General features: G+C 36.0%; 1 protein-coding gene across 2 annotated transcripts; it reads right to left on the bottom strand.

The window, feature by feature from the left end:
- Window positions 1-67: 67 nt before the first annotated feature.
- LOC121427711 (melanoma-associated antigen C1-like) lies at window positions 68-16311 on the bottom strand. 2 transcript variants are annotated; one of them, XM_041624239.1, is made up of 6 exons: window positions 16172-16311; window positions 7824-8240; window positions 6473-7123; window positions 5865-6152; window positions 4315-4545; window positions 68-350 (listed from the first exon to the last, which is right to left on the bottom strand). In XM_041624239.1, the coding sequence occupies exons 2-6, from the start codon at window positions 8229-8231 to the stop codon at window positions 264-266; spliced, it is 1665 nt and encodes a 554-aa protein (XP_041480173.1). In that variant the 5' UTR covers window positions 8232-8240; window positions 16172-16311; the 3' UTR covers window positions 68-263. The 2 variants fall into 2 exon arrangements, with proteins under 2 accessions (XP_041480173.1, XP_041480174.1); XM_041624240.1 differs by having other exon boundaries at window positions 5865-6089.
- Between the last annotated feature and the right edge of the window lie 309 nt (window positions 16312-16620).

The raw sequence follows: 16620 nt of genomic DNA, 5'->3' as shown, positions 1-16620 counted from the left end.
TTGGTTTTCATTTCTTACACTTATTAAGGGAGTGGGGTTTGTTTGGACAAACACAATACTAAGCCGACATCAAAATTTCCCGTATAGAACCGTTGATGGATATTTACTGACCATGTCTTTGGACAAGTCGTTTATCTTCATTCCATATCTCAAAATATAAGCTCTACCCCAATTCTAGGCGAAGTAATACAGTTCATAGCAAGCAATACCCGTTTTCTTTTCACTCATGATAGAGTTGTAATCACTTTGAAACCGTTCCGTATCTATGTCTGTGTGTAACGAAAGACAAGCGTGTATCCAGGTAGAATGAAGAGATTCGAAGACGGCAGGCATCGATCTTGGAAGATCACCTAATCAGGAGAGAGAAAGAGAAATGGTGAGGTTTGAAGAAAGTTTAAGATAACGTGTGGAAGAAACCATACATAGGTAAAACGTGATGATTTTTATCTTTATTTAGAAATATATAATTAAGAAAGGGAACAGGAAATATACACCGCCAACATGATGAAATAAAAGAAGCCGTACCGTATTTCAACATTAAATGAAATGACCCTTCATTAAAATTATCTTGATTCTGGAAGGCTTTTATCTCATCCGTTCTGTTTCTCTTTTAGTCACGACTTGAACAGCAAGGTAAATTAGACAAACAAAACACTGACAATTTCACCAAAATTGGTCAAGGAATAAGAAAGCTTTTTAAAGCTTACCATTAATCATTATATTGAAATAGTTCTATGCATGCCTGAATGTGCAATGGAAAAGGTCGATGGTATCTTATTCCCACTTTTTTTTTGCATTTTACATCTTGGGTACAAGGAATTATATTTATTCAAGCTCTGTCCAACCAAGATTGAAAACAGATTAAACGCGTTTTGTTTTAGCTATGACGAAGATATACCATAGACATATATTTGGAAATATGAAACAGTTAAGAATCCATATCAGAAAAATGAAAGTGGGGACATAATATAATAATCCCAAAATAAAGAATATTCATGATGACGTACATATAACTATTTCATTTTTTTATAATTCGGGTTATAATGAAATTTTCATGATGATTTGTTCTTTTCTCTTTATTTATTGAATATAAGTATGTGAAGCTCGGAATACCAGTTGAAAATATAGTCATTATGGACACTACTATCAGTAGGTTGAGAGCGCCCCCTACTGTCACGATGTGAACGGTATTATTCGAAGGAACATAGTGAGGTCTCATAGCAATTGATTTACACGCATTACCCACCACAATGCCATAGGTCGTTTTTCCCCACACAACGACATCCATGGCCCAATATTGATATTTCCTACAAAAACGGGAAAGTTCTATATTATATGAATTGTGTTACTTTAATTGTAAATTTATCTTTATTTATTGAAATATCTATGAATTGTATGTGTTTGTTGAAATGAGAAAAAAATAAAAACTGAATTTAAAATATAAAAAACATTGTTAACAATCCACAAACCCAGAAGAAACCTAGGTTCATGGTATTCCTAATTTCCTGTTAGCGTGTACCGTCAATCCTTGGTAAGTAAATTGGTAATTTTATTGTATAAATGACAGGAACCTAAGATTATTGATATTGTAAGACATCCTACATCTATAACAGGCGACATTCCACTACCTACCGCATGATAATAATAATAATACTTGTATTTAAGAAACGCTTTTCACGTTTGTACCATAGCGCTTTACAAAAAATTGCCTCGAATACAATAATAATACAACATAAATTCATAAACCATACAAAACAAAAATAAATCATGCATTAAAGAAATATGACTTCAGGTGTTTCTTAAACGTAGGGGTATTGGCAATTTCACGAGTGCTTTTCGGTATGTTATTCCAAATATTGGGTGCTGCTATTCCAAAGCGTTTGCCGACGAGTGTGAAGAGGAATCTTGGTTTTAATAATTGGGTCTTGTCATCTGATGATCGGAGTGTGCGTCTGGGTGTGTAGACTGATAGATCAGTAATTCTTGAATATTGTCTTCATATAATCGTTCCAATTGAATTGAATTTATTGTCCACAGGAATGGAAATTACAAATACAAATACAACGTATAAATTGAAATACTATTTATGATAATAATAATAATAATAACAATAATAATAATAATAATGATAATAATGATAATAATAATAATAATAAAATAACAATTATAATAATAATAATAAATAATATTAATAATAATAATAATAATAATAATTATAAAAGCATAATGCTGTACCAGGCTGACTAATCCCGACCCCGCCCAGATACATGAGCATACAATGCAGTCTGTCCGCGTCTTACTGTTGATATGTAAATTGAGTCTGGTACAAATGAGTATCTACATGTATATCGAATCCATCGAATTCGCTTAGTGCGGGGGAAGTACAAACGAATTCCCAATCGATCATAATAGGTGTATTAAATAAGAAAAGGGATATGTGGGGGTCTTTTAAAATGCAGATAATGTTGAAGAGGACTCGATCAACCTATATATCCTTAATACTTGCTAAGTCTGTCCCGATGATACGTTGAACGGTTTTCCTTATTCGTTCTAGTCTTTTCCTGCTAGCAGATGTCAGATTACCAAAGCAACAAATGAAATTTAATATCAAGATTGACTGAATTACGGTTGACTTGTAAAACAGGAAAAGGAGATTCCTTAGTTGACTGTTAATAATAATAATATTAATAATAATGACGATTATTTATATGCGCTATAGACAAAAAGTATCACAGCGCCTACAGTGTCAGAAATAGAATATAAATCTTAAGTAACAACAAAGTATAGAATTGTATACATTAAATCGCATCAACTATTGGTGTTCTCAACTACGCCCGATGAGGCCTGTTACAACCATGTTGTGTTAAACTTACATAAAGATATCTATTGGAACTTCGAAATTAGGTTTCTTAAAATCCACAGCTAATCGCATGCTCTCCGGTCATTTATAAGACAACGTTATCATTAATAAACATTGACATACTATTGGGTATATTCCAATACTTCTTGAATTCCTTCGATACCACATATCATAACAATACTACTCTGCATTAGCTGTCTTATTGCGGTATCAGGGGATAGGTATGGGCCAGAACATACACTGTGAAAAACTGTGGTGTTAAAACTGACACCATTTGGCGTTAATAGAGGACCACACCCTGAGGTGTTAATATAACAACCTAGAGATTGCACATAACACCAACGAGTGTAAATGTAACAACCATAGGTGTTGAAATAACACGTTTAGGTGTAAAAATAACACCACCAATTTAACACCGGTGTCAAGTAACTGGTGTGGTCCTCTATGTACATCGGTTAACATCACAGTTTTTGCTTGTGTACATATACCTCACTTATCATGGACTCAATTCTGTTTCAGTAAAATCTGCAATTCTTGTATTCTTGATATTACTCCTAGGGAACCAAAATGCTGCTTGATCTACCCTCTTCTGACATCTGCGACCACATGTCTTAAGTTATTTTATATAAAGAAAACTTTCCTTCCTTTGGTAGCAAAGGATTCGAAAAATCGGCTATTGTTTGACAAGTGATACTTCCGGTTTTTGAAAAAAAATCCTAAAAAGATCAATTTGCCAACATTTGACAGATTGTTGCTATTCGTTAGATAACATCACCCAAATTACTACTGTTGCTAATGACAAGGAGTTCGGCGTTAAATGCACAAGTAACCTTGTGAAAAATCTTTTACATTATGGCTTATCTCGAAGTGTTGCGTTCCATTGTGATGCGTTGCGCTAATTAACCCAACCTTTCGAGAAAAGCTCCCCGCTTGTCTCGAAGGGTTTTGTACTTGAGTGGTGCGTTGACGCAACCTTTCGAGACAAGCGATCGTGGGGGGGGGGGGGGTCTTAAAAATAATGCGTTAATTGATTTTATGTATCAATCATATATAATCACTTAAATTTACGAATCAGTACTTGAGAGTGAAAGATTCAAAATTATGAATTTGAAACAAAAGTCTTTACATGGCCTTTCAGATCAGCTGTTCATGATGAATCAAAGTAGTGAAAGGAAAAAAAAAACAGATGGTAAGTTTTAAATTTTTTTTTGTACACAGGCCAGCTGCATTCCAAATTCAATATTTCGTTACGTTATTCTCATCATAGACGACTTGTTAACGGAACCTTTCAAGATAGCACCCCTCCCCCTTATTTAAAAAGGTTGAGTTAATGCACCAGTCCATTTTTCAACACAACCCCAGACAAGTAGGAGCTTATCTTGAAAGGTTTGGGGCAGCGCATCGCAATGCACCTCAACGCAGCACTTCGAGATAGGTCTATTATACATGATTACCTCTTGCTGTAATGTTATCACGGTCACGGTCCAGATGTGTGATTCGTCGATCCGTAAACCCAACATACGTGTCAACACGAAGCAGTGTGGATCCAGGGTGGATAGGTTGATGGGTTCCGCTTGTTCACGGGCCAGGTACCTCAGGAGGTCGATGATACCAAACATTGGAGGAACTGCTATACGCCACTGCCTTAGAACACCATTGGCTTCCACTAACACCTTCACATCGGACTAAGAGATTTAAAATGATACAACGGAAAATGCCTTAATTATTAAGATAGTTAATAGGCCTTAAACTCCGGGGGACAGTTGGTCAAGGTAATTCATGCTGGCATGCAACTTCGCAGTTCAATAGCGTGACAGAGTGATTCACTTATCTCATAATCATGTAAGAGGGCTGTTCTAGATAAAGTAAATTAAAGGAAACCGATTCGAAAAAGTGCACAGGATTTGGAATTGGGCACCTAGATGAAGATAAGATCCAATCACTTCTTTTCAGCGTAGACAGAACGATTGGAAATACGGGAAAGCAGTTCTGAAAGACGCGCAGAGCATTTACATCTTTCTTTGGAACTTGGAAACGATGCTCATCGTTCACTACGCCTTTTCTTCATCTCACCATTAATTTGTCTAATATGAAATTGAAGCTTAATCGCAGCCAAAGGCTGAATTGCGATTTTTTTACAACGTAAAACACACAATAAATACAAAATGACGTGTGAAAGTAAAAGATCAATTTTACGTATATCATTGTACATGGTGAAATAAAAAAAAAGAGTAGAATGATTGTATATAATTGTTGGATGACTTGAATCTTGGATATTTGTAATCACAATATTCTATTGGGATCAAGTGAGTAGACAATGTATGTGCTTGCATGAGCAAAATTATAAACAGAAATTATATTCAAAGGGGGTTTCTTTAAAGAATTGGAGATAATGTATAACCGTGCCAGAACGAGTAAAAAGAAAAATGAAAGGATGTCGATAAGTTTGGTTGAGCTCCATAAAGAGATTTTTTATGGGATAAGCGTATAAATGTAAATTAATCAGGTAAACCTGGCTTAAACGGAATTACAAGAGACATAAAACTAATGATTGATTAAATAGTTTCCAGCCATACATGTATATTATGGAATTAACATAAATATTAAACAACTACACGAAGATGGAATAAAACAACCTACTGTGCCCATTGGGAATAACCAATGATAAAATTGGTAAAAGTAAAGTTGAAATATGAGGATTAGAAATAAAGACGTTTGAATGATCATTCCGTGAAAGACACGGTTCTAGCTTTATATTGGATGCCAAATTTCATATGTAACTATGGTGTCCGACAATAAAGTATTCAAACATCCTGTACCGGCCTTACAGAAACGTTGTGACGCTAATGATGCCCCAACAGAATCCCCGTTACCAATGGTTACAACCGGTAATATCAGAGCGATACATACAATGTCCCAACGATGCACTAGTTAGATCTTGGATCAAAGTTTGACTACACAATCCCAGATATATGTCTGGGCCCACTGATAGTGCTCTACTAACCCCTGGAGGTCCGAAATACAATGTACCCTGAGACTGCCCAGGTTGACTGTTAGCTGAAAGCCGAGATGACGATGTCATTGTTGAAGAGGTGAATGGTGGCGGATGTGAGGTGTGGGATGGGTGGCTCGTAAGACTTAAAGTAGTAACAGGACTGGAGGGTGGTGGCGACGACCCAGTCGGATCGGCGGTTGTTGGAAGCAGTGATACCTCGCTCATTCGGTGCGGCTGTAAACCGGGTGAAGTGAAAGTAATTGAAGGGTTTACGGGTGTGAAGCGAGAAGAGGAATCCTGACAACCAAAGAAAGGGAAAGGATTGTGTGTTTGTAAAACATTTTGCAGCGTTTAAAGGGTGTAAGATTACAGCTGGATAATTTAATCGTTACTTTAAGGTTCAAATTGTACATCTATCCTCAGGCATGTTAGTTTCAAAAAGCTCTTCTATCATGTATATTTACTCAATTTCTGATCATTTACCCAGGTGTAATGCGATATTTCCTATACAGGACACAATATTAAGGAATGCAAATGTTCGTTTTTTTTCCTAAAGATCAAGAAGATCTTTGTCAAATCAAATACTTAAAATACTGATTAATCGGAGATGTACTTACTGAAATCGTCTGAACAATATCCGGGAGAGATGACGCACTGGAATCACTACTTGCAAATACAGGGGGTGGTAGACCACTCATATCGACAGGTGGCGGGGAGAAAGGCAGTTCTTCAAATGGCTGTGGCACAGAACTATCCGACCTTGATGACTGTGAATTGATGTTCACCTCTTCGGTGTTCACGATATCTTCAATCCTTGGTGGTTCCAATGGTTTATCAATGTGCGGTGATCTCTGTATCGGTCTGGATGGTGATACTGACGACTTTGGAAAGGAAGCCGTAGAGGGCGCTTTGTGATGTCCAACTTGCCTTGTACTGGGGAAGATGGGCGTTCGAGGCTCTTGTGATTCTGTCTTCCCTTTAGTGTATGGTCTTTGTTTAAAGGGTGGCAGGATAGGGATGTTTGGTACCTGAGGTGCAGATCTTTCAGATATAAGAGATGAATGAGACTGTGGCTGCTCGTTTAATGAGGATGATGATGATGAAATTGATTGTATTGGGTCTACAGACGGAGCGGATAAACGAGAGCTTCTTGGTTGGGCGACGTAAGTTCTATGTTCTGCCTGACATCCCAGGACCCTGCGGAGGTATTCACCAAAATGCGAACTAATCGTTTGAAGAAATGGGAGTAGAAAATGATTTTCATTCACCTGCAAGAGGAAACAGTGATAACGAGAAAAAGTCGCACTTAGAACAAGAAAATATGTCGACGCCCACTTAATATAAGTATTTCACAGTTCTAAAGGAATATGATTATAGCATAGCTCCAGCATTTCGCATTTATTCATTGCGAAAACTATTTCACACTTCTTAGATTTCATGTTGATTACCGAGCAATTTAGCTCGCACGTGTTATGAATTTGCGTCATGCTTTCGTCTAATATCAAATTAATTGGAAACGATTGAGACAATTCACCAATTTTACTTTTTACATTATTTTGAAACTGTATAATGTACTGTTAAAAATAATCAGAATACTGTTTTTATATGAAATAACATTGGAAGATTTTTCTTCGTTATGATTCTGAACAAATCGTTTCCAGGATGGTTTCGTGATGGTCCTCTATAATGAATCACCCAAACAAATCTCTTTCAACCCCGTTACTTTGGACTCTACAACGCTTTAGAAACATTATTGGGGAAATCAACTGCATAAAAATAAGGTCCTACATTGTTAATTTTCATCTAATGTTGTTTATCTAAATGTGTCACTCTTCACCCAGGTGTAGCAAATTGCTACCGGTAGGAAGGAATTTCTTGAATACTCGAGCGAGGTTGGCCATCACAACACCCTTCATCTATTCTATAGCAAACACAGTTAAAATCACTAAAAATATATTGAAGAATTACCTGCGATCTTGTCGAACGTCTAAGGCCACTCTGGTGATAACGGTTAGACGCTGCCAAAGATGGATGTTTGACCAAGCCCCCTGCACCTAGACTAACGATTAGGTCCCGGAATCTTGATGCTGAAGTGTGGTCATTCGCTTTCTTCACACAACGTTGATGTGGATTCAATTGTTCGAACTGGAATGGAGTTTTGTCAAGTTTCTGACGTGAATGACCCTGAATACTGAAGGGATTGCTGGTGATTCTCGTCGCTGAGGGCGTCTTCCGGTACTGGGTGGGTGAGTAGAATTCGCTGCTTGAGAGGAAACCGTGCCGGCTCTGCCAAGGAAACGGTTTGCCGTGTACAGCGGAGATCTCGTGAACTACTGTCGAAAAGATGAGCAGTAGAGACAGTCCCCAGTCTCCCATTTTGTGCACCTACAAAGAAAGAAAATTTGAAAAATATGAATTGTGAATCTATCTTTGTAAGGATTTAAGGGTGTAGAGTGCTGAAGATATGTCATCAATATTATCCACTGAAATTCAGTCTTTGACATTTGCGTAAAATGTGCGTATAACGTTGAATGACTCTCTGAAATCATGGAACTGAATTCATGTCATTACACGTTTGTTATAACACTTTTTTTAATATCCAGGGACGCTGAGCATTACCGAATTGAGAAGAAAAGGAATACAGATAATAAACCCTCATTAACTTAACCATCGAGTTTGCCATACATTCAATTTCTCCTATCAAATAATACTTTGCTATCAAAACTGAAAAAAAATAATAATGAGACGACTAATTATTTCTTCATAAAAATATTTCACAACGTTCAATATCCGCATTCTGTTCAAATTCGGCCCCATCCATGTCAGATCCCACCCCCCCCCCCAACAAAAAAAGTGCCTCAAATCTCACCACACGCGCAAACTCACTGACACATTGTTCATTTATCTCTTCTTTCACAACATTTGTACATAACATTAGTTAACAACATCATATAATAAAAAACACCCCCACATGGAAATCCATACACATGAACACAAGTAACACACACTCACCCTCTCTCACACACACATACACACACAAAAAAATCCAACTCTTCCCTTTCATTCTCACCCGTGCATACATATAAGGAATCAAGAGTGAACATCGTTCACTTTTATTTAAAATAACCAAAGAGATAATTGCCAACAATCGACATAAACAAACATAATTTTAACCGTGATAGCCATTTATTGTTTTAACCAATTGAATGCCTCTGGCTAACGTTGGCTAACGTCTGGCTAGCCTACGTTGCGCAATTTAATATTGCAGCAGTGCGAACTTTGAAACATATCTCCATGTAGAAATTGATAATATCTCAAAGATCCAGAGAAAAAATCCCAACCCAAGTGATACCAAAGTACTAACATTCATTGATATCTAACGGCCTTTGATATTGATTGAAGAAAACACTTTTAGAAGAATGAACAATATATCAATTTTATTGTTGATCTGAGATTACCATTGGCCTTGACCCAGTAACCTGAATTCATACTGTCTGATACCTGTTGGTAATTCACGTATATCCATTTTAACATGATACTGAAAATTTGAAATTCATCTCAAAGATTCAACTGTCCCATTTGAGTTGTGCATATCACTGTTTTGTGGAAAATAAGCTAAAGTTTAAAATGTCGTAACTTTCTTATTTTACATCCGATTTTGATGAAATTTTCAGCATTTTGCTATTTTGATTTTTCTCTTTTTATTCAAATCAACATTTTTGTGTGGTGGACTTGACATTTAAGAGCTTCCTCCGGTGAAATTAGATTAATCGATTTGCCGATACTTATATGACAGTTTTTTAAAATTAAAGTTTATCGGTCCTAAATTACCTGTAACCGTGGTTGTATTCCTTGTCATGGTAAATGATATATTTCAATGTAAAAGTTATGGAAAACAATTATGCCCCTAAACACATGAAGCATAGTTTGAGTGACATATACTCAATCATATTATACTTTCAATTAACATCATTTCCTTTCGACAAGTGCAATATAGAAATACCCCCTGGCGTTTTAGAAGAAACTCACGCTTTGTATCAAATTTCTCTTATAGTGATGAAAATCTATGAACACACTGTCCATGTTTGTCATTTCATTTTAATGAGTCTTCTTCCGTAATGTATTTATTGAACCTTTGTCTCACGGTGGCCCATGCGGTAAAATAGATATGCAAGTATCTTTAAGTGTGCAATGTAGTAAGGTTTTGTAAAGTTTATTCTTAATCAGGTAGTTAATTGTGCACTAGGCTGTTAAAGATGGCCAAATCGAAACTTAGCCTATTGTTTGCAGTATACAGTATATATATTCGAGCGAGCGAGATTCTGTTTACATTGTAATTACAATAATCCAATTTCTTTAATTTCTTTGCTTTTTCTTTTCGTGGTCATGAAACAGTATTTGACAGAAGTTCTGTCAAAATCTATATGTATTGTGCCTCAATTTTGATATTTATGAAAAGGTTTTGGAACACGTATGTCATTCATGCCACTTTGTCTTAATCTCTTTATTGTCTCGTCCTACTCACTAGCTCTGTATGGTATTGACGTCTGACATGAATTTAAATTGTGTAGAATTATGATATTTTTTCATTCTTTTTTATGTTTTCACTTGTTCCTTATCCAAATTCTTCAATTTCAATACAAGGCCTATCTACGTTTTCACCTCCACGTACACTTTTTCTCTCTTTTTTTTTTTTTACTATCTTTACATAAGGGACCTGTTGCATAAAACTTTTTTTACCCGAGAAAACTCTGGTAAAAACTGAAAACTAAGGTTAGTCTGACTTTTGCAATTGACTTTAACACAGGGCAAAAACTCCGGTAAAACTAAAACATGAGTTTTCTCAGGTAAAAAGTTTCATGAACCGGCCCAAGGTATTATGGAATAAACAAAGATGAATGGAATAATTGAATCACTTTTAAGAGTTGTACCTATTTTCCTTAGAATCTTGAAACCTTACTAAATGTCGACTTTTCTTTTTAAATTAACATGTAATGCATGACAGAGAAAACCCTTTACCACGAACCAAGTAAACTAGACACCGAGATTGAATGATAATCATACTAGCTTCTACGAGGACTGGTCTCCTGTATTATGTACACTTTATTCCAACTGTGTAGTGAGCCAAATATTTTTAGGGGGCTCGATATGGCACATCACTTAAAATTGATTTTAAAATACTTTTTCAAATACTTAAGTATGTGATAGATTGTGACATAATATTCAGAAAATAATGTAACATTTCAATAAAAAAATATCCCATTTCACCCTATCCCTTTCCTTTTCTCCCCCTGGTCATGAAAAGGGAGGGGGGGGGGGGCAAGAAACCCCAAACCCCCATCTTTACGCCAGTACTTTATTCGTGAGAAACGATTATTTCTTGACATTCCTCAGAAATCTTTTCAATGATGGGCAGTATGTTCCTATAGGATTACTTCATTCATGTACCTCAAGCTTCTTCGATCCATTTTACACCACTTAGGCTTATATCTCTTGTTCTTTCCTTCCTTTTGTCCATTGTCATCTTAGGTGACGTCATTGTTTCTGCATCGAACAATTGCGATATTTTCCTTATTTACAGAATTATTTCCTCAAGACAAAAAAGCTATTCCTTATAACCTTTCCATCAAAAATGAACTGGGGGGGGGGGAGGGATGGTGCGCGATTCCATTGAGATTTACTTGGGTGGTGTTGCGTGTATTATTCACTATAGACAGCACCCCTGATAATGTGGTAGGCTTAATAGCAGTACTTTAATGAAAATTCCCTTCATTTTGAAGCGAAATTTTTTCTTTTTCGAAAAATTCATCTTTATAAATTTGACTTTCATTTTGTAGTGAAAACCCTTTCTTGGCTTGCCGTATTCAAACCAGCAGCCCTTCTTCTAAAGTCGTTCCCAGGGCCCTGTTTCAAATATCATCATGCTTTTTTTTTAGAAACAGTTATCACTCCGTCTAATATGATGGAAAGTTTGTTAAAACCGGTAATCCGGTAATACCTGATACCGGCTAGAAAACTAACTATTGATGAGATTTTATTCAAATTAGAGTTAAAATCAGACGATTTGAAATTAGACCCTAAGCTTTCAAATGTCGCGCTCTGAAGGTTAACTTCAACTCAATAAGATATGTACATCTACATCACGAATCAGAGATTAACATGACATGTTGAAAATAATTTGCACATAGGTAGGTTGTTGGATTCCAGCGTCAGACATTTCTTGACATTTTGCTTATGTGTCATTACCGTATCTAAATACATCTTTTCTTCAATAATTACACAAGAAAAAGTCGTTCTCAAGACCATGCACCCCAACATCAGCAAGAAGTCGCCAGGGAAGGCAATCCGTAAATAACTTAAATAATAAACTGCTATTCAATTAAGATATTACCATACGGTGGAATTAGAAGTAGAAGCTGGTGCAGTTACTGTATAGGTTGTAGTGGTAAAGGAAGTAGTAGAAGTAAGGGTAGTATATCGTAGTAGTAGTAGTAGTAGCAGCAGAAGTGGTAGTATAGTATCAGCAGCAGCAGCATCAGTAGTAGTATTAGTAGCTGTTGTTGTTTTAGTAGAAGAAATAGCATTAGTATAACAGTAGAAAAGCGGTGATGTGGTCATATTTCTTCGTACCAGTAAGCAGACTTATGTACACTCTGGAGTCTGTTCAGGATGGAGGAACGAAGACCAGCCTGCAGAATGTTACAGAAGTCAATCCTAGAGGTGATTAAGGAATAAATTATGCTTTGTGCTGCAGAACGAATGAGTAGCGATCTTGTAGCCGATATATTTCGTAGTTGGTAGTAGGTCGCTTGGCATGCATTGGAAATATGCTTGCCCATCTTCATAAACTGGTCGAAGAAGACACCCAGATTGCGAGCATTTATCTGAAGTAAAGGAGGGACAGACACACTGCCAACTTGAATATTTTGTGGGACAATCTTGTTTCGCATATTTGGTGAAGAAAAGACTAAATATTCAGTCTTGTCATTCCGCTTCACAAAATTCATTACCATCCATTCTTGGATTTCTGCTAGTCAGGTAGTAAGACCTGAACTAGCATCAGCATCTCACTCTTGGGTCGAAGGTCACATATAATTTTGTATCATCCGCATAGAAATGAAGTTGCAATCCATGATGACGAGCAATTTCTCTAAGAGGTGCAGTGTACAGAGTGAAGAGTAGCGGCCAAAGGACGGAACCTTGTGGAACACCGTAGGCCTACTTAAAGAGAACCAGACAACGATGTACATACAGTGATGTTAAGTAGGTATCATACATTTCAACATTAAAAAAAGTTTGCGATGGATTTTGACACAATATTTGGAAAATAATATCACATTTTATCCTGATCCCTTTCCTTTTCTCTTTTTTTTCTTGGTCGTGTTTGTTTTTTATATACAAACAAAAATTGGGAATGAGGCTGGGGATTAGTCAATCATCTTCCACAAATCGCTCAGATGAAAAAATCGCCCCCTTTCATACCTCATTCAGATGAGCTCCCTAATTTGTTCAACCTTGTGATCAACTTACCTGAGTTGCATTGTCTCATACCTTATTCCATTCCCTAATTACATGTCTCGGGTCTAACATATACATGTAAAGGTTTACTATTCAGACCTCCAACATTAAATTGCATTATCTACATAACATTAAATATCTAACATTACAAAATGCGGAAAAAGACGTTTAAAAATGGTTACAGCATTGGTTATCAATGAATTCTGTACAGCAGTGAGAGAGAGAGAGAGAGGGTGAATGAGAGAGACAAAATTATGAGTTAGAAAGAAATTAAGCTGAAACAAAATTAACAAGAATATTGAAATCACAGCTGCTTGAATTACATGTATATGACGCTATATCGCGGAAATCCAAATAAACGATCTATATTTAATGTGCTATTAAAATGTTTCTTTTCCAACTGAAAATGAAATTGTACACATGATCATATGTTTGAATTAATACAAACATGCAACACACACACAAGCACACGCACCCTCTCTCTCACATCCACGCACTCACTCGTTCGTTTTCCTTCACACCCGCCTCCCATACCACACAATGCATACAAATACGTGAAACGTATAGAAAGAGAATAGTGACATCCTTACTTTTTTAGTCAGATAGTGGGAGTATATGCACACCAGACATATTACTAGTCAAATTCGAGTAATATTATGTCATGAAGCATCAGACAATGTATATTATGGCCTTTCTATCGAGCTATAGATTTATCACTTGTACGAAACCTCATTGCTTATTCATATAAAGTGATTGAGATATTAGAACACCAACCATGTGTGAAGAGGAAAAGTTTACCACTTAAACTGTAAAGCATAAATCTTTGGTTCTTCTCGTTTCAATTACCCCTAATTTATTAATAAATCTAATCTGTGTTATTTTTCTTAATCTATAATCGGGACATTATTTCATTTCAAAAATTATATAATTGTTCTTTTTCTAGCATGTCAGGGCTGTGTTATATCTGTCTATCTATGAAAAGTTTTAGAAAATGAACGTAACAAATATTATTTTGATAACATATTCCTTGACACCACTTGATAAAATAACACTTACCCTAGGTCAATATGGGTGATAACAGTTTTTCTCACTAAAATTTAGAATATCTGTTTTCTCCTAATGTATGTTCTTAGCATTAATCGTATACATTTGACATCAATATTTCTATACATGAGTGGAACGCATTTAGACATTATTAATGTACATTATGTTTGTAATGTAATTGTTTCGAAGATGCCTTTACTATTCATGCATATTAAAACAGTACAAGAAATATATGAATACAAGCTTAATCAAATTAATATATCAGAACAGATCTCATGTATCCGGTTGATATGAAATCTAGACAACATCACTTTAAGTACATTGTTGTCTGGCTTTAAGATTTAATTTGTCAGACACCGCAAACATGGATTATTTTTTTCATGAGGACTTGACACATTTGTATTAAATAGATGATGACAGAACAGTGGTGCTAAAAAGTTTATGAAGTCCACCAGAAAATGAACATAATTAAAAGTGTTCAAGTTCTGTCATATAATAGATATTTAATTGCAAATGCAGTTGATAAAATATTTCATTTTTGCTAAAAAGTGGTGCTATAAAGTTTATGAAGTCCACCAGAAAATGAACATATCTAAAAGTGTTCAAGTTCCGTCATATAATAGATTTTTGATTGCAAATACAGGTGATAAAATATTTCATTTAATAAACCTTGTTGCTCCGGCGGGACTTGCCCGAAATTATAGTGTTGGTGTCTGCATTTAACACTTGGCATGAAGGAGTGTATTTTGTGGCGGGGTTCACTTAATTTCTAGCACAACTGTATAAGATATTGGTATTTGATCTAACTAGTGAGTTGCCATTGTCCTGCACAAGCAAAGATAAACTAGATATCCTGAAAGCTTCCCCGTGTAATCATTGAATCTGACAAAGAGAGAACATTGGGAATTCGGCAATCTAATGCTCTATACGCGAACTTCCGCAAAGTTAATGTACAAGAGTTTAGTCAAGGTATCCCCAAAAGATCACTTATTTTTTCTTATCATACAGTTTGAATAATATGGGTCTTTGAAGCATATCTTGTGGAACACCAGATATTCATATTTTGTTGACATTCCGATCCTCAACCTTATACGCATATCACTGCCAAATATTTTCCTCAATCGTCACCTAAGCCATATTGGACATTTCTAGAATGATTCTTAACAGTTTATAGCAATTTGGCCATTCCTCTGCAGGGTGGAATCGAGGATATGCTTGTACATTTTCCTTAGGAATTATTAAATGGCAAAAGTGTAGCGGTAATTGGGGGCACCTCAATGAAGCACCAATATCTAACCCTGCAAATTTGGCCTTTATACCCTTAACCAGCGGAGGTTCATCTCTTGCGGAGGTTCATCTCTTGTTATCCTCTTCATAAATCGAAATAAATTCTTTTATAAAGTATTTCAAATAATAATAGAAAATATCTTACCTGATTATCAGCATATCCCATCCGAAAAGTCATTGGTGGGTTAAAAACAATACTAAAGTAGATATTCACGGTTACAACAATATTTATATTTAAATAATTTGTGGAAAAAACAACAAATGTACTCGGAGATTGAGTATTCGAGCTTCTGCTCTCTTAAGACCAATTAAATTATAAAGTGATAGAGTCTGGGCTGCAGACTATATCGGCTGGGGGAGATACATGGGTTTAATTTGTATCACTGTTCAACACCGAGAGAATGTACAAATAATTCAAAATAATTCATATCGAAAATAAGAACAATGTGAATAGCTTCGTAACTTACGTGTAACAGCGTTAAAGCTCTATCAGCATGTCTCCATTGAGCCGAGGCGAATGAGCAAAGTTGACGAGAATGAAATGACAGCTAGAGATTTCAGCGAACATCTGATAAACACCTACTTCAAGCGGCGTCTTCTTATACAAAGTGACATGGTAAAACGCAATTCATGGTCATTAAATAAGCGCACCTCTCGCCTAAATCTCCTCACACGTCGAGGTAGATAGGGAAACATTGTTACCGATTCTTGCTTTCAATTGGTCAGCGAGTGACGAAGATTACCATGAAATTTTAAATATGAGAGAGTGCACCTACAGGGCTGGCCTGCGCAAGCGTGCATTCAGATGTCATTACGGTTAAAGGACAATTCTTTCAAAGTTAAAGTACTTCTTTGTTCATCACAATAAAATCAGATTTTCGCAAAAAAAGTTTTGCTTCCACCAGTGATTCATTAC

This window comes from Lytechinus variegatus, chromosome 14, assembly GCF_018143015.1.
Source record: "Lytechinus variegatus isolate NC3 chromosome 14, Lvar_3.0, whole genome shotgun sequence".
Lineage (NCBI taxonomy): Eukaryota > Metazoa > Echinodermata > Echinoidea > Temnopleuroida > Toxopneustidae > Lytechinus > Lytechinus variegatus.
This window is presented reverse-complemented; position numbering and strand designations above follow the sequence as displayed.

Coding starts and splice junctions, on each gene's coding strand:
- LOC121427711 (XM_041624239.1), bottom strand. CDS start 8,231: ATGGGAGACTGGGGACTGTCTCTACTGCTCATCTTTTCGACAGTAGTT. Junction 6,153..6,472: donor ATATTGTTCAGACGATTTCA/GTAAGTACATCT, acceptor TTTGGTTGTCAG/GATTCCTCTTCTCGCTTCAC. Junction 4,546..5,864: donor TGTATTTCGGACCTCCAGGG/GTTAGTAGAGCA, acceptor TAAATCTCTTAG/TCCGATGTGAAGGTGTTAGT.